The sequence below is a fragment of the Callospermophilus lateralis genome, chromosome 4, assembly GCF_048772815.1.
Source record: "Callospermophilus lateralis isolate mCalLat2 chromosome 4, mCalLat2.hap1, whole genome shotgun sequence".
In the NCBI taxonomy this organism is placed as follows: domain Eukaryota; kingdom Metazoa; phylum Chordata; class Mammalia; order Rodentia; family Sciuridae; genus Callospermophilus; species Callospermophilus lateralis.
The window spans coordinates 52759143-52786894 of record NC_135308.1 but is presented as its reverse complement, the minus strand read 5'-3'; the positions used below and the strand labels follow the sequence as shown (position 1 = coordinate 52786894).

Genomic DNA, 27752 nt, shown 5'->3' with positions numbered 1-27752 from the left:
ATATCTGAAAGTATGATGGCCTATAAATATGTCGTAATTCTTTGTAATTACTGTGTTCTTTGTTTAACTTCCAGAAATAATAATAATTAGCATGTATAGTGCCTTTCCATGTACAGCCTTGTTTTAAGTGCTTTACTTGTATTAACTCCTTACTGCTCACTACCTGCTGCTCTTTTTGCTATTCTTCAGAGAAACAAAGTGAGGCACAGAAGCTAAGTAGCTTGACCAAGGTCACTTGGCTAGTATAGGAAGGAAAGGGATGTTTTTTCCTTTCCCATTGCAAGGTTCATGGCTGAGACCTGTATAACAAAAGACAGACTAATGAGAAAAACATACAGATTTATTTAACACAAGTTTTACAAGGTACAGAGCCTTTCAAAATGAAGATCTAAAGATACAGGGAAGATTGTTTTTACGGATAGTTATAGGAAGTACAATTAGAAGAAAGAAGAGTAGATCTGGAGGGAACTTATAACAAGGGCTATTTGTTGAGATTCCTCTCATTGTCTCTTCAAGGATGAGAATGTTCTTTTTCTCTGAATATTAGGAGTACCTCTCTGGAATAAGGGTCTTATAATCTGTTATCAGGGGAAGATGAGAAAATTCTTTTACGTCTTGCATCTGGGAGAAGGACAGACCTTTCTGCTTCCTCAAATGATGAGGTACCATATTTGAGGGCAGTGTGCTCTGAACACTGTCACTAACAAATGGTAGAAACAATTGGAACCTAAGCAGTCTGTTTCTATGGCCTTTTAGCTATAGTGCTAAAGTGTGGAATGATTATTTTCATTATGCAAGGCTACTATAAGTTTATCCTGAATGTGATACATTAAAATTGACAAGTACCTTATAAAATTCTTCTTAGTTTTCTAATGAAGAACCTAAATTAACTTTAGATAAAGCCTTTTCCTATGGGACTCTTCATGTCACTTTAGAATGAAGACCCTAAAATGGCTCCACATAACATCTGTGGAACTTATGAAAGATTTGGAAACATGTTCCGTGTTATATTATGAAAGATTTGGAAATGTGTACCTGATTACTTTCAACATTATTAAAAACTTAGATCTTCTTAAGCAACACAATTCTTACCCACACAATAGTGTAGGCTTTTTCTTAAGAGTTTAGAAAGTCATTCTCTGCCAATCTGCATCAAAGAAAACAGATGGAAAATCAGGACTTTGAGCGAGTTATTCTCCTCAGCCACCTCCTAGCCCCTCAGGCCTCAGTTTCTCATTTACTGTTACTATGACAGTTAACTAAGATAATCAACTTATTAAGAGAAAAGGTTTATTTTGGTTCCAGGGCATGATCAGGTGGCCCTTGACTTTTAGGCCTGTGGTTGGGGTTGCCCAATCCCAGTAGTGGGGAGCATGTGATGGAGCGTAACCGTTCATCTCATGGTCAGGAAGCAAAAAAGAAGTAAGGAAGAGGGTGGAGTCCCACAGTTTCCTTCAAGGGCACCCCACACCCATGCCCAGTGACCTGAGGACTTCCCAGTAGGCTCTACCTCTTAAAGATTTTGCTATCTCGGGGTTGGGGATTTAGCTCAGTGGCAGAATGCTTGCCTAGCACGCACACGGCCCTGGGTTCATTCCTTAGCCCTGAAAAAACAGAAAGATTTTGCTATCTATTAATAGTACCATCCTAGGGACCAAGCCTTTGGTAGAAATTTAAGATCCTAACTATTGCACCATGCGTAACATTTCGGTGTCTTTCTCTAAGGCCTTGTTCACCATTACCCCTTTTACCCCACTTTCTCAATGTTAATTCTTAGCACTCATACCTGCACTTGTTTCTTGTCCATATCTGAAGTATCTTTCTTTGACATTTCCCACAAAAATTCCACCTTTTTTTCCAGGTCTCTCTGCATATTCCTTGAGTCCCAAGGAATCTCTGCTCCCACCATGTTTCTTCTTGCCCTTCCAGTTCTACAGTACCAGTGCCATGCATTCATTGTAGGAGGGTGGCTTTTGTATCTATCTTATTTGTCTCCAAGTTAGGGATTATTAGAGATGTGTCTTTGAATTTCCTCTGACACAGTACATGGTAAATATTTGTTGAAATATGTTCTTCCCTACTGGAGGAAATTCCTTGAAGAGGAATTTCTATTAGATAACAGCACTATTCTCAAAGTTGGTAAATAGGCTAGTTGGCTTTGGAAAAGCATAAAAGATTTAAACAAGCTGTTACACCGTAACTTGTTAGCTGTATCAAAGGAACACTCCAAGGCTGTGGTCTCTGGGGACATAGGGGTGATACAGGCTCTGGTACTGGAATCAAGAGACTATTGGCTGGAGAGAGAGTCACCTTAGAGATGCTTCTTAATGGATACATACATGGGTGTTCCTCTAGAACCAAGAAACTCTCACTGATGGGAGGTAATCTGCTGTGTTGATATAGCCCCACTGGCTTTCTGTGAGTATAGGGCAAATGGGAAAAGGAGGTTGTAGTAAGGAATTTGGGCTTGCACTCACAGATGTGGGGAGGCTAGGAAGGGATTTTTTTTGTTGTTGTTGTTTGTTTTTAGCAGGAGAGTGATGTTCATATTTGTTTTAAATAATTAACTATTGACCAAAATAGTATTTAATTATTGCTACATAGATGATTGTAGCTTTAAATTTTGGTATGCTTTTCTGTATCATTAGATTTTCTTCTAAGGGCATATTCTGTTTTTTGTTTTTGTTTTTGTTTTTGTTTGTCTAATTTAGTACAATATCACCTCTGGTGGTGGAGGGAAAAATAGACCTCACACAAGGTAACTGTTTATAGGGTATAGAGAAGATAATAAATTTAGTTTTGCAGGCTCAAAATTTAAAGCTTAGTATTTTATATACTGTATTAATTAGATTGAGAGTGAGTTCTTCTGGGATGGAATTTAAATTCAGACTTGGTAATAAAATAACATTCATTGTTAATAGTTTCCTCTTCCTGAAATAATACCACTGTTAGTACAACTCATTTGCTGAACTTTTCAGTGGGCACAAGGGGGCAGCCCTGATGTTCTTTCTGTTCGACCATTGACATTCTGTTTATGGCTGAGTATATATTCCTCTTCTGAATGTTATGGACTTCAACACTAAACAGATCAACAGAACTCAATAGAATGCAAGTGCTCATTTTAAAATTTCAAAACATTGTTGGTATGTTTGTAGTGACTTTGGACCTGTACTGAAGTTCCCAAAAGTCTTTCACCAAGAAAGAAGGAACTTCTTGGAATAACTATAAAAATGACTTTCTGTTTTAGGTGTAGAGAAAGAATCGTGTCAGAAGATGGAAAAAGACGGATCTACTGTACTTGTAAGTTTTCAAATTCGGAGGAACAAGGTGGAACTCTGGTTTTCTTCAGTATTTGATTTGAAGCCCATATTATAAATTTGTTAAAGTCTAGTCGTTGTTAGGTGATGATGATGAAATTGTGTATGTGTGTGTGTGTATTTCTTTTTTTTTTAATTTTTTTTTTTAGTTGGACACAATACCTTTATTTCACTTATTGATTTTTATGTGGTGCTGAGGATCGAGCCCTGGGTCTGGCAAATGCAAAGAGAGCACTCTGCCACTGAGCCACAAACCCATCCTTGTGTGTGTGTATTTCATATGTACATATGACACATTTTCTTCACCGGAGGAACTCATAGTTTATGCATAATGTTCTGTACAGTAGCCAGTAGCCACATGTGACTGACTGTTGAGCGCTTGAGCTATATCTAGTCTGAATTGAAATGCCCTGTATGTATGAAATACAAACAGTATTTAAGGCTTATTACCCCCTCCCAAAAAAGGGATTATTAAATGTCACAGTAACTTTTTATATTGACTACCTGGTGAGATGATGATATTTTTGATCTATAGAGTTAATTAAACTATATTATTAAAATTAGTTCTACGTGTTTCTTTTTATTTTTTATTGTAGCTACTAGAAAATTAATAGGTACATATGACTGCCAGTATATTTCTGTTGAAGTGTACTGATATAAGACACAAAATGCAAACCAAAAATACCCTGTGGAAAATGTTTTAACAGAATGTTTCAAGGGCTGTCTGACTACATGGCAGGTGTTGAGGTTGGATGTGAGCTAATAAAAAGCAAAAAAGTTTTTTTCATTACAGGGGATTGAACCCAGGGGCCCTCTAGTACTGAGCTACATCCCTAGGAGTTCTCCTTCTCTCTCTCTCTCTCTTTTTTTTTTTTTTTGAGACAAGGAGTTGGTCCAATAAAATAAATAAATAATTTTTAAAAAAGGAAAGAGGAGGACCTAGGAATGGTATAACACTAGAATGATCCTCAGTTGACAAAAGTGCATCATTGAGATTGTTTCCCTGCCTGTGAACATCAAGAACCAAAAATACAGAATGCTTCATGGTTTTGCATGCCATGTTGCACAGGTGCCATACGTATCTTCTCCATATTGTTTCAGTTTCAGTATATGTGCTGCTGAAGTATTTTTTTTTCTTTTAATAGGATTTCACTAAGTTGCCCAGGCTGACCTCAAACTTGCTGTCCTGCAGTCTCAACCTCCTGAATAGCTGGATGCCACCACACCCAGACACAAAAATCTTTTTTTATCTCTTTATTTTCAGTTTTAGATATACAGGAATTCCTTGTTCTATTTTTATATATCTTACCCCTACTATTCAAATTATTAACATTTTACGCACAATATAGTTATCTAAATCACTAATACACTTATACTGATACAGTACTATTAGTTAATATTTAAACCTTGTTCAGATTTTTTCAATTGTCCTACTAATATCCTTATTCTAGTGCAGGCTTCAACACAGGATCCCACAGTGCACTTAGCTCTGTGAGCACTCTACCGCTGAGAGGTAGAGAGAAAATGGTCACATGGGTAACTTAAAGCCATTTGCTTTGTACTCACAGAAAGCTAATGGGGCTATTATCAACATAGCAGATTGTGCTTTGTTAGCACAATCCCCTTAGTCTCCTTTCATCTGTAACTGTTTCTCAGTTTTTGTCTCTAATGACCTTGACAGTTTTGAAGAGTTCTGTTCTGTTAAGTGCATAGTACATCTTTCAGTTTGGGTTTTTCTGATGCTTTTTCATGATTAAATTCATTTTATTTGTCTTTGGCACAGATACAGCAGAATTAATGATGTAGATGGCAATGTGTCCCCTTTTGGTAGGGTTAATTTGATCACTTGATTAAGGTAATGTTGCCCAGGTTTCACCATTTGAATACGTCCTAAAGAAAGTATATTCCAGGGGCTGGGTTGTGGTTCAGTGGCAGAGAGCTTACCTCACACATGTGAGGTACTGGGTTCAATCCTCAGCACTACATAAAATGAATAAATAAAATAAAGTTAGTGTGTTCATTTACAACTAAATTTTAAAAAAGTATATTCCAGGTAGGAGTATTAGCCTGTGTAAAATCAGGGAGTAGGAAAAAGTATGAATTTTATAAGGAATTATGAATATTAATAATCTCATGTCACTGGAGGATACTTTGTATATGGAAAGTAAGAGACAGGTAATCAAGGGATACAGATACACTACCAGGAGGTTTGAATTTTGATAAAATTGGTAGGTAGCTCTTGTGAGGTTTGAAATAAGAAATAGTGTGATTGGTTGTAGTTCAGAGAATGAGATAGAGGCTGGGAGAGGGTTTAGCAGGTAGAACTGTCACTGGTTGGTGACATGACATTCGTGATGGTGGTAATGAAAGAAAGTTGATGAAGACCACTCGGTTTCTGCCCTGAGAATCCAGGTGGTCGCTGTTAACCAAGCCCAAAGGGGCCTCATAACACATGGCACCACTCTCCACCTAGTGGTGTAAGTCACAAGTCTGGGTGTCATTTTTGACTCCTCCCTCCCCCTTGCTCCCCTAGTCAAGATATGTGGCTTGTGTGTCCACAACTTATTGTAAATTCATCTACTCTTTTTCAACGCATGGCCACTACTGGTCCCATTTTAATGGTGGTGGCCGTTTTTTAACTCATCTTCCTGTTTCCAGGCTTAGTCTCTCATCCTTTGGCATAAATCAGCATAATGTGATTCAAACACAAAATTAGTCTCTTTATTCCTTTCTTAAAGCTCTGCATGGGCTTCCGGTATCTTAAGAATATGTTCAGACTCTTATTGTGGTCTGTGTGATTCTCCACATTTGACACTTGCCTACCTGAATGGAATTTTTTTTTTTTTTTAAAGTTCTATGACCTACCTCTTTGACCCATTTCCCTATTCTCCCTGCTTCCCTATAAGATTATAAGCATGGTACAGGTAGGGACCATGACTGTATTATTGGCTGGTACACCCCAGGACCCACCACTATAAATATTTCTGGATGTAGGAATAAGTAAAAGAGAAGAAAGATTAGAATTGTAGAGTTTATTTCTAGATATATGGCTTTAAGTTACCCATGTGACCATTTTCTCAGTCCATATATCCTTTTGGTAGTTATGGGTGTGTAACATGAGCTCAAGAAAAGTTTGGTTGGCTTTAATAGCTCTGAGGGACCATAGGACACAGGTGATAATTGAAGCTGTGGAAGCAAATAAAGTTGAGATTGAAACACTTTACTTTGATCCACAGTAAAAAATACCTTTCAATTCTCGACTAGTACATATCTGGCACATCATAGCTCATACATTTGTATATTTATAAAACAAATTACACAATTATATGCCTTTCTTCATGTAATTTAGTTTGATGTTTCCTATTATCTTTCTTTTTTTTAGTGCAGATTTTTGGAGCCACTAAATTGTTTTCATGATTCACTACTGTGCTATGACCCCTGGTATTTCCCTATATAATAGAGAATGAACTTCTTAACCTTAGGAATGGGCAGAGGAGGAGCCTTTAGAAGCATGTACAGGAAGTCAGAAGGAAGAACTTACATATCACATGTGGGAAATCAAAAAGCATTGTTTCCTCACTAAGGCTTCATACCTTAGTAGCATTTGTTTCCAGACAAAAATCACTTTTGCCCAGAAACTTATGTGATCCTCAGTTTTCTGGAGAATGAGGTCATCTGATCCCAGTACAGCCACTCAAGGACTGAAGCTTCAGTTTGCTCATCTGTGAAAGAGAAACTCCACACCCTACTACCAAAGCAACCTGGTTGTGCAGCCCAGAAATCTGGTTCCTTTTGAGGTTTTCCAAGTACAATAAGAATACTTTCTAGTATTTTCAGTGTGTAAAAATAGCAAAAGGATGGGGCCGGGGTTGTGGCTCAGTGGTAGAGCACTTGCCTAGCATGTGTGAGGCACTGGGTTCAATCCCTGGCACCACAGAAAGATAAACAGATAAATGTGTTGTGTCTATCTACAATTAAAAAATTGTTTTAAAATAGCAAAAGGATGATTGAAGAGGGGTGTGTTGAGTGGACAAAGCAATAGTCTGCAGATTTATGCAGCTCTTGAAACTGTTTAAACTTTATGATTCCCAACTTATTCCTCTAACACTTATCTCTAGAGCCTGCTGGTGAAAGACATAGATGATAGATATATATATATATCTGCTGTGACCTCCTAAAAATAACTGCACTTGAACTTGCTGACATAAATTTCAACTTTTTTAGAATGTTGAATTAACATTGTTTGATAAATTGTCACTTTAAAGGTTGGGGATGTTAGCCCAGTGGTAGAACACTTACCTAGCATACATGAGGTGCCTGGGGTTGGTCCCCGGAATTTCAAAAGAAAGGAACAATTTTAGTCTTCAAAGTAATTAATAAAGAAATCTATGTAATCTGGTATTTACTTTATTAAGCCTCTTTGAAGTACTTTCCTGTTGCAATCTTGTGCCCAGTGGTAGGTGGCTGGGACAAAATAATTGAGACCATAGAGTAGAAGTTATTAAAGGTTGAGTTTATGTGGTTTTCCAAGCATGTCTTTGTTGGTAGTGGCGGGAGCTGGTACTGCTCTGGGGAGAACAAATGATGGAATGAGCACAGTCAGCAGCACAATGCAGACAGATTGGTGATGCTAATTCTCCCACTGCAAGGACATCAGCTAAGGGAATTACTTTGTGGCATGTATGTTCGCTGTAGATTTGCAACCAAGATGCCATTCAGTTCTATTATCATTAGACAGGTATTTTTTGGTGCTCAATTGTGATTGCCCTGAGGGACCAGGAGAAGGACTAGGGAACATGAAACCAGACCCCTTTGGGAGGATGACTGATTAATTTGGGCATCTTTATTAAGATTTTATTTAGCCGTAGTTGTGATAACTCACACCTGTGATCCTGGCTACTTGAAAGACTGAGTCAGGAGGATCAAAAGTTTGAGACCAGCCAGGGCAACTTAGAGAGCACCTTTCTCTAAATATATAATGGATACGGGGATATAACTCAGTGGTAGAGTACTTGCCTAGCTTGTCCAAGGCCTAGGGTTTGGTCCCTAGTACTTCAATTTAAAAGAAACAAAAAACTTGATTCTAGCCCAGTTCTAAAAGAGATTTTCTGACCAATTCTTGTTTTGGGGGTTGGGGGGTATACTGAGTATTGAACCCAAGGGTGCTTTACCACTAAGCTACATCTCTAGCCCTTTTTATATTTTATTTTGAGACAGGTCTAAGTTGTTTAGGGCCTCACTAAATTGCTGAGGCTGGCGTCCTCCTGCCTCAGCCTCCTCAACCAATGAGATTACAGGTATGCACCACCACACCCACCTGGCTAATTCTTTGCAATGGTAGACTTGGTAGACTTTCTACACTGTTTGATAAACAATATAAAGGACTAAGGGCTGGACACGGTGGCACACACCTATAATCCCAGATACTGGGGAGACTAATGCAATAGGATTACAAATTTGCAGCCAGCCTGGGCAATTTAATGAGACTCTGTCTCAAAGTTTAAAAAGTGCTGGGGATATACTCAGTGGCAGAGTGCTTGCCAAGCATTTGTGAGGTCCCCAATACTGTAAAACAAATCATACAAACAAACAAAAAAAAAGGACTGAAAAGTTTTAGTCATATGAGACTGGGAATGGTAACTGAAATAAGTCACAGCATAAATTATTTCCCTGATCACCTCTTAAGAACTGTTGCATTCTGAGAGGTGAGGCTTATGGTTTATGGCCAGGAGAGAGCTGGCAGGCTGCAGAACCACTAGCTTAAATATAGTGGCCATCTTCCATGTCCAATTAAGAATACTGCCTCTTCTGGATACATTTGTTAGCATTAAGTTGATGTGAGCAGGCTGACTAAATTCATTTATCCCCTCCACAAATGAATGAAATACTGAACTCTAGAATGGATATTAGTATTTCCTTGCTAAGAAGACTCTTAGTAGCTTCTTAGTAGCTGAGGCAGGAAGATTGCAAGTTCAGGGCCAGACTAGGTAACTTAGACCCTATCTCCAAAATTTTGGTGGGGGGGGGGTTGTACATGGACACAGTACCTTTATTTTATTTATTTATCTTTATGTGGTGCTGAGGATCGAACCCAGGGCCTCATATGTGCTAGGTAAACACGCTGAGCTACAACCCCAGCCCTCAGATTTTTTTTTTTTTTAAGAGCTGGGGATGTAGCCCAGTAGAGTACCCCTGGGTTAAATCCCTGGTATGGAAAGTGGAGGGGAGAATAAAGGAGGGAGGGATAAAGAAGGCATACAAAATTAATGAGATGGTTCTACTGTCCAGGGGTGTATTGGCTATCTACTCTGAGTAACAAATTACTCCAAAATTCAGTAGCTTAAAACAATAAATACTTATTATCTCATTGTTTTGGTGGGTTAGGAATCTTCTGCTGGATGCCTCTTGATTCATGATCATGAGGGTCTCTCGTGATCAAGGTATTACTAGTCATCCAAATCCAGTCATCCCTGTATTTGGTTTAGGGTGAATTTGATTCCACTCACATGGTTGTTGGCAGAGACATTATTTCTTTTCACAAGGGCTTTTGCAGACTTCTCAAAACATGGAAACCAGAGTCTTTTTATAATATTAGGTTCCATGATTTTTGCCATATCCGAGTGAGTCACTAAGTCTAGGCTGTACCCAAAGAGAAGAGAATGCACGAGAGGATTAGTACTAGGAGGTAAGGTTTGGAAAGCCAGTTAGAGACTGCTCACCTCAAGTGTCCCCTGGTTCTAGTGAGAGATTTCTACCAAAATCTATACCAGCAAGTACTGGGATTACCTTGGACCTCTGTCAGCCTGATGGGCTTCCCTCCTTCAAATGCTGCTGGAAGGTGGGCACTGCCAGTTAGTGGTTTTTATGTTTCCCTTTTCTTGGTCTAAGATGAGTTTCTATATTGGAACTATGGCTGAGGTCTGTGCAGCTGTTTCCTAAAATTACATTTGTGTTTTGAGCATTTTATATAAAGAGAGTGAGGCTACAGTGAACCAAAAAGTTTAAAAGCCACTAGTCTAAGTTAATGTTGGACTTTCTGTTTAGTCTTGGTTCAAAGAAGATACCAACCAGAGAATGGATAGATTATAATCCAATAATCAGTTAGCTATTCTCCCATTAAAGGGAATTAAGATTATTCCCAGTTCACTTTGGATGGTATTTTGGACATTGCCATGCTCTTAAATCACAGAGCACATTCATACAAAAAAGTTCACTTCCATAGATGGGAGGAAATCACCCCAAATATGCTTTTTAGGAAGGAAAATAGTACTGTTAGGTAATTAGCCAGCCATAAATGGGTGAGTCCGGAAAGAACAATGAAGGGCAACTGAAAACCACAGGGAGGCTTATCTGAAAGATAAATATCTGGAAGATGGAATTTGGTATGTGAAAACCTCTACCAGCCATAATTACATACACTAAAGAAAAATTAAGATCATGTCACACCCTACTAGGTGAGATGGCCTGGAACTCTCCCTTATCACCAAAATTATGTCATAGCCCTCAATTACCCCAAACATGACCATCACAAAGAAAGCTTGCTAAAAACTATTCAAACGTTAGTCAATTGATAAAGGGGCAGGAAATTGAAGCAAAAACAGGGGAACTCAATTACCTTATCATCCTCTGTTCAAGGTGGTCTATGCAGTTCCTATACTATTAGTCAGAAGTCAAGAGGTAGACCTAGGTAGGACTCTGGAAATGTCCTTGGGATCCCCAATAAAACTTGAGGGCAGGAGGGGCATGCTGTCCTTCTCTTTGTGAGGATCATATTCTCTCCCATGAGAGTGTCCCTTTTCTCTTTTCCTATCCCTTCAGTAAACTCATGCCTGCTACTCTAAGTAACATGTCTAAAATCTTTATGGTATGATCACAAGAACTGGTGAAGAGAGGGCTTCTGCAGCTGCCTCAGCTTTGCAGCAGGCCTCTGTCTTGTAACAATACTAAGTCCCATGTTCTTGTGAAAAATGAAATGCTAACCAAATGTGGCTTTCTGGAACTGAGTTTATGATAGAAACAAACTGGCACATCAGAAGGTGAAGTGCTACCAGAAAGGAACTGAAAATGTAATGACAAGGAAGAATCCAAAAGTCAAAAAAACAAATAAACAAAAACAAACAAACAAACAAAAAACACATACAGGTCTTGACTTACCTCTAGCTACTTTTTATAGGGACAGGTAATGGTGTCCATGAACGTAGTTCTGGATTATAGCAGGATAACACTGTAGACCAACTGAAGTTCATGTTGATCCTGAATTATGAAGGTCGAAAGATGGAGGTCAGAGTTCAGAAAAATGGGTCATTTCAGCTTCCTTAAATCTGAAAGTCAGTAAGGCACTTTAGAAACATTGCCATTCAAAGTGCCTAAGATGTATACAGAGCATCAAATATAAAAGGAACATCCGTCACTTTTTTTGAAAACTTATTTTCTTGGAACATGTCATACCCCAGAAATATGAGCCATTAAACATGTATCTTTTATGCCCATGATTCCTTGGTCACTGACCACTTATACTTTCTTCTTTTTGGATTAGAAAACTTCCCCAGGTTATCTGTTCAGTGAACCTAAGAGTGCCCTGGTATGCATTAGAACAGTTTTTCCTTAGATAGTATTGTAATTTGATTATTTCTGAAAGCTTCCCTTCTGCTGCTTTTCTCTTCAAGTGTGTTTTTAAAGGGTGTTGTCAATTCAGTAATGAGGAAGTTATTGAAGACCATTTGGGGCTAAGTAGCTAAGGAATGAATGTATTGAATGTGAGCCCTTCCCCACAGGGATTGTTCGAATCCTCTATGGAGAAGGCTCCTGTGTCTGTGGCCTGCGGAGGTGAGAGCCCCCTGGATGGAATCTGCCTCAGCGAATCAGATAAGACAGCTGTGCTCACCTTGATAAGAGAAGAGGTAAAGGCATTTTTTTTTCTGTCTGCTTATCACACCATTTCTCTGTAAAGCCCATGTGCCAACCAGTAGATTCCATCTTTGTTGGCTCAAGTTGCCCCAGGCTGTAAGTTCTTATTTCCTACAGCTTGTGTAACTCAATATAAAGGGCTCCCTATAAAACTCAGTATTGATGCTGAAGTCTTGACATGTTGGTGTCCACAGGAAAAGCCAGCGCCCTGAAACATTCTTAAGAATTTGGTAGGCTTTAACTTTTAGCCTTGAAGCATTAAGTGTCTAATTATGCCATCTCTGTTCTGATCCATTTTTAAGAGGCTTATGCCTAAGAATGCCTTAAATTCTAGGCATGTAGCTATAAAAAATTGTTTCCTAATTCCATCCATTCTTTAAACAGTTCAGCTCTCAAATTCCAGTATTGTGTTTTTAAACAGTCTCTATTCAAAAGACATTACCACAAGGCCTTTTCCAGGTGAACTGAAAACTATGGAAGACACTGTTATGCCTCATTACTTAGTTACCATCCTCTCCTGTCATATTTCTGTGCTGTATTTTATGTGTTTGGTTTATGTGTTCCTTGAAAATTCCACTTTTTCTTTTTTTAAAGAAAGTAATTCTATTGCCATAACAATTTTATTTTTACCCTACGATGAAAGTAATTAAGTACCTTTGCTCTAGGTCTTTCAACATTATATAAGTCACTTTAGACTGGTAACAAGGGCTGTCAGCCAGTCCTGTTGTCAAAACTTGGGAGCAGTGGTAAGGAAGCCTACCATTGCCACCCTGCTCATTTTCTTATAAATGAGAAAAATGACTTCGTCTTCCTCTTGAGAGTTAAACTCTGAGATAAATGACCACCTATTGAACCAAAGCAAAGACATGCCTTTTTGCCTGAAGTACATAGGGTGGCTTCTAGGTTCTTGGAGACACTAAAATAAAGAATATACCCATCAGGAATCAGGAAACACAGTCAAGGAAGGGTAGTCAAAGGACAGTGGCAAACCCATTGGAGTTGAGGTAGTAAGTTGAAAGTGTTTCCAGATAGTAAGCATCCCAAATATGGGTGTGGGTTTTGGCCTGACTGGCAAGATCCTTCTTGGTGATGGATCCTAAAGAGGGATGTATCCAGCCTGGAGCATTCCCCTTCTGCACCCCTTGTTCTGACTCCATTCTTACCAGTCAGAAATCTCTAAAAGAATGTGCTGGTCACACCAATTTATAGTACTCTGATTTTGAGGCAGTTTCATTTCTCAAAGAAAATTGGTGGTTTGACATCTATTGCAATTATGTAACTTTGGCTAAGGTGAATCTCTGTCAGTCAGACGCTCTGCTCTTGGTGTCCTGTCCCAACTGTGTCCCTACAGAGTTGACAGCCAGACCATGGACTGAGGTAAAATTCATGGAACTTGTAAAATCCTCTAAAGTTCCTGGGAGATCTGCTTAACCTTATCCTAGTGGCTACATTTCATCATTCTACATCTGAGAGTACACATTTCCAAATGTTTATGAACATTATATACAAATGTCAAGGTTTTATATTCCTAATGTCAACTGAATGCCTCAGGTTATACTTAGTCATGTGTTGTTTTCAGTCTCCAATCTTAAATTGAAACTGTAACAGATTGATAAGGTAAAAACCAAGCTTTATTATCATTTAGATAATCACTAAAGAGATTGAAGCCAGTGAATGGAAGAAGAAATATGAAGAGACCCGACAAGAAGTTTTGGAGATGAGGTTAGACTGGAAGCTGGGGGGAGGGGTCAGGTGTCTTGAATATTATTAGATCTACAAGTGTTTGCTCACCACAGAACCAGCTGTTGGGAACTTGAGGGCTTTGATCTGAGATTACCTCACTTTGCAATTGAGAGTGTCATTTCATGAGTTATGTATTCAAGTATCATAACTCATCTTGAGTCATTCAGAACATTACATGTAAGCAAAGTTTACACCGTTATTGTCTTTTTTAAAGAATGGACAAATTTGTGCAAGAATATCCATTTGGAATACAGAATAATAAGATTTATTGATAAGATCAATGATGGAGGCATTGAAATTCAATGGGGGATTGAATCTAGAAGTGCTCAACTATAGAGCTACATCCCAAACCTTTTTTATTATTTTGAAACAGGGCCTCACTAAGTTGCCCTGACTAATCTTGATCTTATGATCATCTTGCCTCAGTCCCCCAAATAGCTATAATTACAAGCATGTGCCATTGGGCCTGCAAAATCCATAATAATTTAAAATAGTCATACATAGTAGCTTCAAGTTACATAATCATCATGGATTATAAGTAGGCATGTTAATACAAAACAAAATTGACTTTAAATTGAAATCTTTTAATTTATCCTTGTTATTCTCTAAGAGAATTATGTACCATTAAGTGACTAAGGATGGCATCAAAGAAGAGAAGGAAAAAACATACATAGTTCATGCTTGTACAGTCTGCATTTGAGTGATTAAGAAACATTTTAGCTGGGTAAAATGGCACGTGCCTGTAGTTCCAGCTACTTGGGAAGCCGAGACAAAAGGCTCCCTTGAGCTTACAAATGCCAGGACTAGACATGGGGAGACCCTGTTACGTAAATTTGTATATGTAAATCAGTATATATCAATGAGTTTAATTGTTTGAGGGCACCATTTCTCTAAATTCCATTGTATGAAAATTCTCTTCTGAATATTCTTTTTTCTATTTAGGAAAATTGTGGCTGAATATGAAAAGACCATTGCCCAAATGATTGGTAAGGAGTTTTTTTTCCCTAGGGCATGAGCCATAGAATCTGAGTCAGTTCATGCTGCCTTAACAAGGTACCATAAACTAGGTTACTTATAAACAACTGGCATTTACTTATTACAGTTCTGAAGGGTGAGGAGACCACAATCAAGGTTCTGTCAGTTCCGGTGTCTGACATGGGCCTGTTCCTTGTAGTCATGGCCTTCTTACTTTGTCCTCACCTGGTGGCTGAAGGGGATAGCTAGCTAGCTCTTTGTGGTCTGTCTTTTCACACACATAATAATTGTCCACATCTGTGGGGTGCACTGTGATAATTTGATCCATGAATGCAGTGTGCAATGATCTAATCAGGATAATTCACATATCCATCTCAAGTATGTATCATTTCTTTGTACTGAGAACCTTTGAACTCCTTTATTCTGGTTCCTTAAAAAAATAAATAATAAATTGTTATAAAATTATAGTCACCTTACTATACTATAGAACACTAGACCTTATTCCTCGTATCTAACTATAATTTGGGACATGTTATCCAACATCCTTCTTTCCCTCCCTCCCCTTCCCAGCCTCTAGAGACCAACATTATATTTTTTACTTATGTGAAATCAGCTTATTAGCTTCCACATATAACTGTGAACATGCAGTACTTACCTTTTTTGTGCCTAGCTTAATTCACTTAACATAATGATCTTGGTTCTGGGGTCTCTTCTAGAAGGATATTGTCCTGTCTCTGCCTCATAACTTAATTACCTCCACAACCCCCCCCCCCCCAACACTATCACATTAGGGTTAGGTTTCAGCCATATGAATAGGGGAACAAGGAGCATAAACATTCAGACCATAGCAGGAGATCTTAATATGAACTTCAGTTTGTTCATCATCTATCTCATTTCCATGGTAGGCATATTCTACAAAGTTGCTTCAAATGCTGAACTGGTGGATACTGAAGCACACTCCTAAGAGGAAAAGCAGGACTAAGTTCCTGTGAGCCTATGGTCACAACATTTATATCAACTGATCAATATGTAACCTTGTCTTATATGTGTTTCCACTTAAACACACCTTATTTAATATATATTATTGATTTTTTTTAACATTGAACTCATGTTCAACAGGGTGTCAATTCACATCTGAACAAAACTTACCTGGCACATGTATTTTTTTTTTTATTTATATGACAGCAGAATGCATTAAAATTCTTATTACACATATAGAGCACAATTTTTCATATCTTTGGTTGTATACAAAGTATATTTACACCAGTTTGTGTCTTCATACCCGTACTTTGGATAATAACGATCATCACATTCCACCATCATTAATAACCTCATGCCCCCTCCATTCCCCTCTAACCTCTCTGCCCTATCTAGAATTCGTCTATTCCTCCCATGCTCCCTCTCCCTATCTCACTATGAATCAGCCTCCTTATATCAAAGAAAACATTCAGCATTTGTTTTTTTGGGGATTGGCTAACTTCACTGAGCATTATCTTCTCTAATTCCATCCATTTACCTGCAAATGCCATGATTTTATTCTGTTTTATTGCTGAGTAATATTCCATTGTGTATATATGCCACATTTTTTTTTTCACTCATCTATTGAAGGGCATCTAGGTTGGTTCCACAGTTTAGCTATTGTGAATTGTGCTGCTATAAACATTGATGTGGCTGTGTCCCTGTAGAATGCTGTTTTTAAGTCCTTTGGGTATAGACCGAGGAGAGGGATAGCTGGGTCAAATGGTGCTTCCATTCCCAGTTTTTCAAGAAATCTCCATATTGGTTTTCATATTAGCTGTACCAATTTGCAGTCCCACCAGCAGTGTATGAGTGTACCTTTTCCCCCTCATCCTCACTAACACTTATTGTTGTTTGTATGCATAATAGCTGCCATTCTGACTGGAGTGAGATGAAATCGTATAGTGGTTATGATTTGAATTTCTCTAATTGCTAGTGATGATGAACATTTTTTCATATATTTGTTGATTGATTGTATATCATCTTCTGAGAAGTGTCTGTTCAGGTCTTTGGCCCATTTATTGATTAGGTTATTTATTTATTTATTTATTTTGGTGCTTTTTGAGTTCTTTATGTACCCTAGAGATTAGTGCTCAATCTGATGTGTGAGGGGTATAGATTTACTCCCAAGATATAGGCTCTCTATTCACCTCACAGATTGTTTCTTTTGCTGAGAAGAAACCAGAGACCCTGCGTCTAATAGATGAAAAAGTAGGCCCTAACCTCCATCGTGTGGGATTAGTCCATAACTTCCTTAATAAGAGTCCTGTGGCAGAAGAATTAAAATCAAGAATCAATAAATGGGCTGGCACATGTATTTTAAGGCACTTCACAGCCTTCTTATGCTTTGTAACACTAGATGGCACTTCAGTACCACCTTTGGGGGCCAGCAAAGTCACTAAAATAAAGCACAAAAATGCAAAATGTGACACTAAGTAGACTACTTGAAAAGGATAGTTGTTTATAGTGTGAAATAAAGTAGAGCATCCCTGTCTGCCCTCAGATGAGAACACGAGCAACAGATGAATAAAAATTTTACTCACATGCCTTGAGTATGGATTCTGGGATTGCAAATAAATTTAAGTTAGTACACAAATTGCAAATACAGACTGCAAATAATGAGGATTGGCTGTACTTGGGTTCATTTTTTTTTTTTTAATTCTATGAAAGCCCTCTATGCCATACCCAGAATGTTGATGGCCCACATACTAATACCTACTTGGCGGAGTCCTGTTTTTGATGCAGTATCCTTCTGATTTTTCCTGTCAGACCCAAAGATTGATTCCCTAAATCAAATCAAGACAGATCTTTAAGCATTTAAACACTGAAATGATTTTTTTTTTTTTTTTGTCCATATTTGTCCTATTGCCTTCCCAGCTCAGCCTTGGCCAGGACTATCTCCTCTGTGTGTAATATTCTCCCCTATAGCTGCATGGCTCCCACCCTGTTCTTTGGGTCTCTATTCAGATTTTTTCTCTGAAGAGGCAGCTCTATAAAATAGCAGCCCACTCACCTGTTCCTCATTCCTCTCATCCTTTTTTTTTAACCCCATCACTCTCACCATATGTCGCTTCCCATTAAAATATTATAAGTCCTTGGGAGTGGGAATTTTTTTATACCCATGGCTGTGTTCCTTCCCACTGAGAACACTGCCTGGCTCAGGGAGAGCAGCTGTTCACCATTGTGTGAATAAACATGCCATTATTTTTGACTTATTATTCCCAGAAGATGAACAAAGGACAAACATGACCTCTCAAAAGAGCTTCCAGCAACTGACCATGGAGAAGGAGCAGGCCCTGGCTGACCTCAACTCTGTGGAGCGATCCCTTTCTGATCTCTTCAGGAGATATGAGAACCTGAAAGGCGTACTGGAAGGGTTCAAGAAGGTAATGAGTGTGTCCTTTTCTGTCTCTCTCCTGGCTAGTACTGGATCATCACACACATAATGCAAGGGATTGAAAGCCTTTTAAAAGGGGCTCCGCCTTGTATCTTCTATTCCAGTAAAGCCATGTTTTTTCTACTTTTTTCATTTCTATAATCAGGCAGCTGGCCCTCAGGGTGGTCTCTTGATTATTTTTACTGGATCAAGCCAGTGAAGCCTAGATACAGCCAGAGTGTGGCAAAGAGTACAAGAATTGGAACCCTCAGATCTCAGGATACATCTAGAAACGTTCTTTTTAATTATTCACCTTTTCAATGTTAGTAAATGTAGAAGGGATTCCATATCATTGAAAAAAATCTTAAGTGGCATATTTTAGAAAACATTAAATGTAATAATTTGGTTGAATAGTATTAATAAGACACATTAAAGCAGTGAAATTCTTTTGTTTTCTTTTTTTTTAAAGAGAGAGTGAGAGAGACAGAGAGAGAGAGAGAATTTTTTTTTAATATTTATTTTTATTTTTATTTTTTTATTTTTCGGCTGACACACATCTTTTGTTTGTATGTGGTGCTGAGGATCGAACCCGGGCCGCACGCATGCCAGGCAAGCGCGATACCGCTTGAGCCACATCCCTAGCCCTTGTTTTCTTTTTTTAATGCTGCTAGAGTGGAACCTAGAATCTCATACATGCTAGGCAAGAGCTGTACTGCTGAGCCACACCTTCAGCCTTTGAAATTCTTTATTTTCCTATTAAATTAAAAATGAAACTAGCCAATATGTCTAATGTAGAAATCAAATCACTATTCAGTTTTGAATAAGTACCTCCCTAAAGGAGGTATATTGGTATAACTGAACCTTACTGTATGATGTTGAAAATTTATACATAAAGAAATTATGTTGTAAAAATATCTAGAATTTTTATGTGAGATTTGTATGTGTCTATTTCAGATTACCAAGTCATCTGAATTAATTAGGTTTTTCCATTTTTTTACATACGACTCTGATATATGTTATATTACTAGTAGAAGAAAAATGAAATGACTTGTTTATTTTTAATTTTCACTATGGAACAGAATGAAGAAGCCTTGAAAAAATGTGCTCAGGATTACTTAGCCAGGGTTAAACAAGAGGAACAGCGGTATCAGGCCCTGAAAATCCATGCAGAAGAAAAACTAGACAAGTAAGAGCTTGTAAATTTGAATTTTACTTTTCATAATGTTATGAGGATATTGACAGAGGCAGAAACTTCATTTTATCTAAAAAGTTTGCTAAATGTATTCCTAAGTGTAAGAAAACAAGTTCACTGTTTTGCAACCTCAGGGATGGTGTGTGTATATCTGTGTGTGTGAGAGACAGATTTCAATTTTTGAACCATCTTCTTTACATGGTTAAAACATTAAGAAACATAAAAAGGTATACAGTATCACCCTCCCATTCCTGACCCCCTTACACTAGGTTCCTACCTCTTTTCCCCCCAAATAATCAGTAGAGTTTCTGTTTCTCCTTCTAGATATGCTTTTTTTCCCTCCTTTTTTAGATGATAGCATACTTCTTTTTTTTGTGTAGCAATACAGTTTTGAAACTCTTTCGCTGTCTAGTCTGTTCATGAGGAGCTTCCACATGGTTTTCCACTGTTGGAATGTATCATTTACATTCTCTCCTGTTGGACATCGAGGTTAATTAGAATCTTTTGCTGCACAAACAGTGCTGTAGTAGGTAACCCTGTAGATTATCCTTTTACATGCATTTAAGTTATCTTTATGATATATGTAATAGAAAAGGAATTCTTGAACCAAAAAATAATGAATGTATAATTATGGTAGTTATATTACATGTAGTTTTGATTTGCATTTGTTTTAGTGAAGAAACTAAATATATTTTAGCACTTACCTATTCAAATATTTACTGTGTATGACTATACTTTGCCTATTTTTCCATTGTCAGTTTATATGTTTTATGCATTAGGGACACCAGCCCTTTGTAATGTGAATTGTGAATAATTTTTCAAGCTTGTCATGTATTTTTTGGCCCTGTTTATGGTGTTTCTGATACGCAGAATGTTTCATTTTTAGTACTGGTATTGAACACAGGGCCTCATGTAGGCCAGACAAGCAAGATGCTGTTTCAAAATAAATTTTTTTTAAAAAAGATTCCCTTTTTATTTTATTAATAAGGTTGCTTCCTTGAGGTTTGTGTCTCATAAACATTAACGGCTAGTATTCTAATTTGTTTAGCTGTGATGATCTCTGGAGTGACCTGTCCACTTTTATATTGGGTTTTAAAAAATTAAGATTATTGTAGAAACTGTTACATAATTCTTTTCTCATTAAATACAATTTTTAAAGAACGCCATGGCCTTCAAAAATGATTCTACCATTGGCGTGTCTCATGGGAATTTCCCTAGCAATTGTATATAAAATGAATTTTTATTAGTTAAAATTAAATTATGTAGGTCTCTGATTCTTGTCTTTTTGCTGATCATGCAGTCTGTTCTTTTGAGTCTGTCTGCTGGAGGTCAATGGTTATTCTCCTGACTCTTTAGCTATGCCCTGGCTAACATGTGCTTTCTTTCTCTTTATTCCAAAAACAAAACTCCACAAACAGAGCCAACGAAGAGATTGCTCAGGTTCGCACAAAGGCAAAGGCTGAAAGCGCAGCTCTGCACGCTGGACTCCGGAAAGAGCAGATGAAGGTGGAATCCCTGGAAAGAGCCCTGCAGCAGAAGGTATGACAAGGGGTTGGGTCAAGACAACCATGCAGGTGCCTGGTCCTCCTCCTCTACAGTGGCTCACATTGGTCCTTGGTGTGCTTTGTGCACCATGATCCTGGGTGAAAGTGACCTTGCCTTTGTACTCAGATACTTCAACCCAGATCCTTTGTGAACTGATTCTTGGGGAGACAGACAAGTTACACCATTAACCTTCCAGTTATATTATATGCGAATCATCCACAGGCAGGGTGCAGAAAGGAATTTGGAATTTGCATTTTAACTGAAGTTCAGTGATCAAACACTTTTAGTAGGGGTCACGAGGCTTACCTTTCATTCATTCTGTTTTCTTTTTATGCAATACATGAAGCCATCTTCCCCTTCACTTGCTTTAGATCATTGGTTCTCAATTAGGGGTAATTTTGCCCTCCAGGGGACGTTAGGCAATGTCTGGAGATTAATTGGTTGTCATGACTGGGAGATGCTACTAGCATCTAGTGAGTAGAAGCCCAAAATGTTGTCAGATATCCTACAGTGCACATCCGTCCCCAACCATAGATTTACCCAGGCCAAAACACAAGTCCTGCTGATGCAGAGAAACCCTTTTGTAAATAAATGGAAACCAGTAGTAGCAATCCTTATATCGCACTTCCCAGCAATTTTTGTTTCTTTTTTATGTCTCCAATATTTTACTTACTACATCTCCACTTACGCACTTGTACCTATGCAGTCCATTTAGCTAGAACATGGGGTCTGAGGGCCCCTCATGTTCCCTGGGATACTCTGATGCCAGAATCCCAACTCCTAGAGAAGCTGATGGATTGAATGAGACTCAGATGTTTGTGTTGCTGAAAAGTACCTCATACAGTTCCTATGAAAACAAGAAATTTGGGAACTGAGTTATTTACAAACAGGCTTCAGAGGACTGGTGACTATCCACCTCACCCTCTACTCAGTTAAGCCCAATACTATGAGTACATGCACATTTACAGGGGAGAAGGATTAGCATTTTCCTTTCTTCACAAGATCTCTAATATAGAAAAGTAAAGAATCACTGAATTAGGTTGTCTAGGTAGGATCTAGCCAGTCCTGGGACTATCTGGCTATAATTCCCTTTATCTTAGAACACAAAGTGGCCTGCTTATAATCATATCATCTGTCTTTTAGAACCAAGAAATTGAAGAACTGACAAAAATCTGTGATGAGCTGATTGCAAAGCTGGGAAAGACTGACTGAGATTCCTCTCTTCACGTAGCAGATCTGCACTCCAATGCTTCTGTCATGACCACAAGTATCTTGCCTTATCTAGGAATAATCGTACCTTTGCAGAGAAAAAAAAATTAAAAAAAAAAAAAAAAAAAAGCACAGACCCACCGCTGCCTGTCCCGCGTAGTTGCCAGTACAGCAGCCCTGGAAGGAGCCCTGGAGGTTAGCCCAGTCAGGAAGGAGTGTGATCTGCCAGTGCTGGAGTCCTTTGCAGCTCCCCAGCATCAGGTTCAGTTAGAGAGGCTGCAGAGCCTGGGTTTGTGATTTCTCTGTCTTAGTTGGTCTTAAAGTCATCTTTCCTTCTCCCACGTTTGTAATTTGTGATTTTGTGGCTACCACTTGGGGTTATCTCCTCTACCACCTGTCTGATATTTTTATGACCTTGTAATCTTTTAATTTTCAGTATCACTGGTTTTATTGAAGGAGATGATCTGACCTTTTGTTATTTCCAGTTTATAAACAAGAAGGGGCTTTGAGTATCCTTGTTATATACATTATCCCTCACACATCTCTATCTATAAATGCTGCTGCTTTTTCCCTGCAGCACATAGAAGAACATATATCTATAAATGTAAAACCCTGTTTTGAAACAGCCCTGTTTCCAAATGCTAACTTACGAATTTGGGTATCAAGTAGAGTGACACATGCCTGTACTCCAGCTACTCAGGAGGCTGAGACTAGAGGATCAGTTGAGCCCAGAAGCACTGTCTTCTCCTGACTCCCCCCCCCCCAGAAAAAAGAAAAAGAAAGAAAGACACTGGGGGGCATCTAAGATGTGAAGGCCGTAGTTTCACATGAGTTTCACATCTAGGGAAGACTTTCTGCCACGCTGTTTCATTGCCTTGGTATTTAGACACCCCTGCATATTGATGAGGACAGCCCTTTGGCACTTAGTCCTCCTACTGAAAGTGGTGTCTGCTTTCTGCATGAACATCGGTGCAGAAACCCCTCAAAGCTGGGGTTTGTGAAATGTGCCCTGGAGTCATTTAGCCTTCTGCTTCCTTTTGTTGATGCAAAACCAACATCTCACCTTTGTTATCTCTGGAATATGCAAAGAAAAATCTATTTGTGAAAGCTTAGATGGTCTTATTTAAAAAGTAACTATAGCCCTGTTACCAATTACAAGGCAAAGGAACAGTAATCTCTTTGTCTTTACAAGTGTGGTACATTGTTCTTTGGATATTTAAAAAAGAAAAAAATCCTTTCAAACTTAAGATAGAATTTTTAACAAAGCAGGCAGTAAAAATAATGTGTGACCCATTCCAAAAATTAGCACATATGTTTGAACAAAACAGTCTGAACCCTAGGGAAGGAGGTGCAGAGAGAAGGTCCATACAGAAAAAACCAAGTTCCTCCAGCTATTGCTGGACACAGTTCAGAGTGGTGGGACGTTAACCCCAAAATGGAAATTTCCCACGAATTCCCTTTCACTTGATAGGCAAAAAACAAACCCATGCAAGTGTTATAAAGCACTCTTATGTCTTAATCTTACACCCTGAAAGTGGTGATATGCACTATGTTCAGTACATGTCCGTTTTCCTACTTCTCTTGTAAAACTGTTGCATGAGCCAGCTTCAACAATGAATTGTGCCTCGTGGAGAACCTCTATAGATCTTAAAAAAAAAAAAAAAAAAAAGTGTTTCTTTAGCAGTGAATTGCTCATGTGGGTGCAATCTTTAGCCCCAGGGAAGTTGATAATGTCTTTTAAAACCAGAGTCATGTTTTACCAATATGCATTTATCATAATTGGTGCTTAGGCTATATTTCAAAGCCTGTTGTCTTAACATTTTGTACAAAAAAACAAAAACAAAACAAATTATTTGTGGTTGGAGAAGTGGCTTGACAATCATTTGGGCTTTGAAAGTAGTGACTGTGGTTTAATGTGAATGCTGTACCAGGAGTCACAGTATTGGGTACAAGTGTCTCCAGTGGTATGACCACTTTTTTCTCTAGTCCTCTACTATGAGGGGAGTTGATTTTGCATTTTGCAGAAAGAAACAGGGCAAACCCTTTACTGCTGTGTTTTGCTGATATTCATGTTTACTTGTTTTAAATTGATCTGTTTTAAGTATGAAAAGCTTGTAGTAGTCTCCATTATAAATCCATAGTCATTTTTTTTCTTTTTAAAATATTTTTGCAGTGCTGGGGATTGGACCCAGAGCCTCACATATCCTAGGCAAGTGCCCTACTCCAAGCTACATTCCCAGCCCTATAATCATCTGTTTAAGCTATTATGTATTTTAAAAGCACACTCTGCTGTGTTAAAACAGAGGTAACGACAGTCTTTCCCTAGCACACTAGTAGAAAAAAATTCTTGAAAACTAGACCCCAGTGAATGAACGTGCTGCATGAAAGAGCCCTTGCTAAGTAATATTTGCCACTGACCTCAGTCATGACCATTACAAGGAAATGGCTGCCATTCTATAATAGATGGATACTCTCAAAAAAGACACAAAATGTATCATTACAACTGGCAGATGAAGAGAATATACTAGACAGAGTGAAGTATATTTATTTTTCTTTAAACATAAGCCAAAAATTTAAAAAAAAAAAGCGTTTAGAACTCTGGAGAGTAAGAATATACTCTAGAATTTGCTTCGGCATGTATGAGGACCAAATTACTTGTTAGACAGTCAATTTTAAAAACCGGGTTATGAAAGTAAAAGGGGGAAATGGAAGTTAGTTTCTGGCTTAGGTTTGGGAATATTAAGTGATCTTGCTGAGACTGAATCCAGAGCCATTTCTTCAGTTTCTGACTTTGCCAAAGTGTAGATGACTTTTATCTAGCAGTATTTTGAAAGAAAACAGACTGAACTTTTTACTGTGTAGTCTAGATAGTTGGTCACATCAGACCTCCCGGGATTTACTCTATAGTTAGGTGAGCTACTTGAAGCCGGTGATTTACCTAAACCTTTTTTGTTCTGTAAAACTGCTCTGGAAATATTGAGAGGCCCCGTGTTCTCACATGGTTTTTAGCTTCTTCAGATGCAGCCTAAATTAGGAAGTGCAGAAGCATATGACAGTGAAAAACAGGATTCAGCAGACTTCCAGAAGTTATGGGATCTGAGGGGAGATTCGCCTGTAGTTCTGGAGAATAGCTCAAGTTAAATCTTCTTTCCAGCCAATGGCCCTTCCTACTTATCCACACTTGGTACAACCCCCCGGCACATACTTAGATATCTTTTAAATAGCCCTGAATTAGTTCTAATTATAAATAGGGAGAATAAACTGCCCCAAATGTTCTTAAACTGACTGAGCAGCCAAGTTAAAGCACTCACCCTCAGAAAAGGTAAAAAAAAAAAAAAAAAAAAAAATGGCAGCTCTGTGCCTCATGAAGGGGTTGGGGGATTTTTGTTTGTGTGTGTGTGTGTGTGTGTGTGTGTGTGTGTGTGTGTTTGCTTGCTTCAGGTTTTTTTTTTAAGAATAAGCATTGGTACACTGGGTTGGAAGTGACTCAGCATATCCTTTTTTATTGTAGTAAGCATTCTGAAGCACCCCCTTTTTACTTCCTTTTGGTTTTTCATTACAGTTGGTAGCCATCTCATTAACTGTTTATGACTGTTGTCTCCTTGTGGTTGTATAACTGTGTGAGCTTGCTCACAGACTTTTTTATCCTGTTTTTAGGAAGAGAGAAACCAGGTCTTGAAAGATTAAAATGACTCAAGCAAGGGATTTTAAAATAAAGCTGTATATATTCTGAAGAATTTTAAAAGCTAACAAATTATTATTTGCTTATTGAAGAACAAATATAGTCTGGGAATCCCAGAATGTCAAGCCAAAGCTTAGTCTAAAAAGTCATCTTCTTTCAAAGATTTTAATAAAGAATTTTTTTGAGGAGACCTCTGTCCAAAATGGTTTGACTGGCCTCTAGATTCCAGTTATTTTTTTTTAAATAATGTACGGACTTGGGATGAGCTCTGTGGTAGAGTGCTTGCCTACTAACTCTAGTGGTAGAGTTCCAGCCCAAGCCCTGGGGGCAGGGGTGGAGGAGAACAAATTGCCTCTCAATCCTTGAGGAAAAAGTGAAAGAGTTGATATAATAGACTCTTTTCTCCAAGGATCTCCTGTAGAAGGTCATATATCCAGCAGCATTCTCCAGTGAAGACGCACTCCCCAGAACCAAACTTGAATCTGGAGACTAAAGATTGCACTTTCGTAGTTTTTTGTCCAAATGCAATCCCATTTCTGTGCCTCTTAGCATGCAGTTAGATTTGGACAAACAAGATTCCTAAGGAATGACTTTATTAACTATAATATGGTTACAGCTATTATATAAATATATATATATATATCTATATATATATATTCTGGTTATAGTTCTAATATGGAGATATTGTGTGTGATGCTGGCCTGTGGCAGTCTGTATAATGCTTCAACTTGTACAGAGGAGGCCAGGCTTGAAGCTGAGGTGTGGCCTGAACCTTCCCTGTGTCGACTTTTTACTTTCCAACTGTCAGGATGCCACTTTCTCCCTCCCTCTGCCTTTTAGTGGTATCTGGAATATACTCCAAAGAGTATTTCCTAGTCACATCATTAATTGATACTCTATATGAATAACTTTCAAATGGACATAAAAAATTTGAACTCTGAAGCCATGCCCAGTACAGATACAGGGCAGTGTGTAGGTTACCACACCCGAAGCCTCAGCCTCAGCCTCAGCCTGGGTCCTTCCCAGCTACTGGGACAGGATCCAGGCTTTTTTTAAACCTCAGAGGTAGCAGTAAACTTTTTAGTATTGCTGTTAGCAAGTGTGTGTTTGCCAATAGATATTCATTGTACTAATGTGCCAACAAGTAAATGTTTATTGCACATCTGCTTCCACTGTATCCCCCATGGGCTCCCCGAAGAGTGAGAGGGGCCCCTCACCTGCAAGAGTGAGTGCTGCATTGACTACTGCTATCAGGATTGTGTTGTGTGGAATAATCATCTGCATAAATTTTATATACATAGTAATTTCCCTTTTTATATGTCAGGTAAATATTTGTAAAAGTTATACTCACACAAATGAAATTATTATAATGATTACTAATATATTTTTTCCATGTTTCATTGCCTGAATAAAAACTGTTTATCACTGTTAGATCTGGGTGTGTGTGTGGTGTTGTTGTTTCTAGTTATAATTCATTTTATCCCCAAGTGTGAAAATTTACAGCAGCTTTGCTTATTTTTATGAGTTCCATATTTCAGTCTAAAAATAGGAAAGATGACATTTTTCCCTATACTCACTTTTGAGGTTTTATGCATTTGGCTGAGTGTGTAATTAAAAACAAAACAAACTTTGAGATTCAGACTTTGCCATGTAAATATCCATGACTTTGCATCTGTGCAAACAGTTTTTAGCTGGGTGGGTGTTTCTTGTTTTTGCTTCAAGACTGTCTTACCCTGAGTATTTTTCAAGTCCTAAGAAGCTAAGTCACCTCAAGCTTGCTGACTTGTT

At 38.3% G+C, this 27752-nt stretch overlaps 1 protein-coding gene and 1 non-coding gene across 20 annotated transcripts in view; one reads left to right on the top strand and one right to left on the bottom strand.

Moving 5' to 3' along the window:
• Tacc1 (transforming acidic coiled-coil containing protein 1) overlaps window positions 1-27395 on the top strand; it is a 114710-nt gene extending 87315 nt beyond the window's left edge. For 17 of the 19 annotated variants that reach the window (XM_076853833.1, XM_076853830.1, XM_076853828.1 and 14 more), the window contains 8 exons: window positions 3248-3300; window positions 12092-12217; window positions 13870-13946; window positions 14910-14953; window positions 18186-18346; window positions 19416-19522; window positions 20947-21067; window positions 22217-27395. In XM_076853833.1, the coding sequence (XP_076709948.1) occupies window positions 3248-3300; window positions 12092-12217; window positions 13870-13946; window positions 14910-14953; window positions 18186-18346; window positions 19416-19522; window positions 20947-21067; window positions 22217-22285 (758 nt within the window). In that variant the 3' untranslated portion in view covers window positions 22286-27395. The remainder of the gene's footprint in view (window positions 1-3247; window positions 3301-12091; window positions 12218-13869; window positions 13947-14909; window positions 14954-18185; window positions 18347-19415; window positions 19523-20946; window positions 21068-22216) is intronic. The other 2 variants (XM_076853837.1, XM_076853834.1) reach the window with 1 other exon arrangement.
• Window positions 4343-4444, bottom strand: LOC143398684 (U6 spliceosomal RNA). The gene has a single exon (XR_013091292.1). It is a non-coding gene; the product is annotated as a U6 spliceosomal RNA (small nuclear RNA).
• Window positions 27396-27752: the final 357 nt, after the last annotated feature.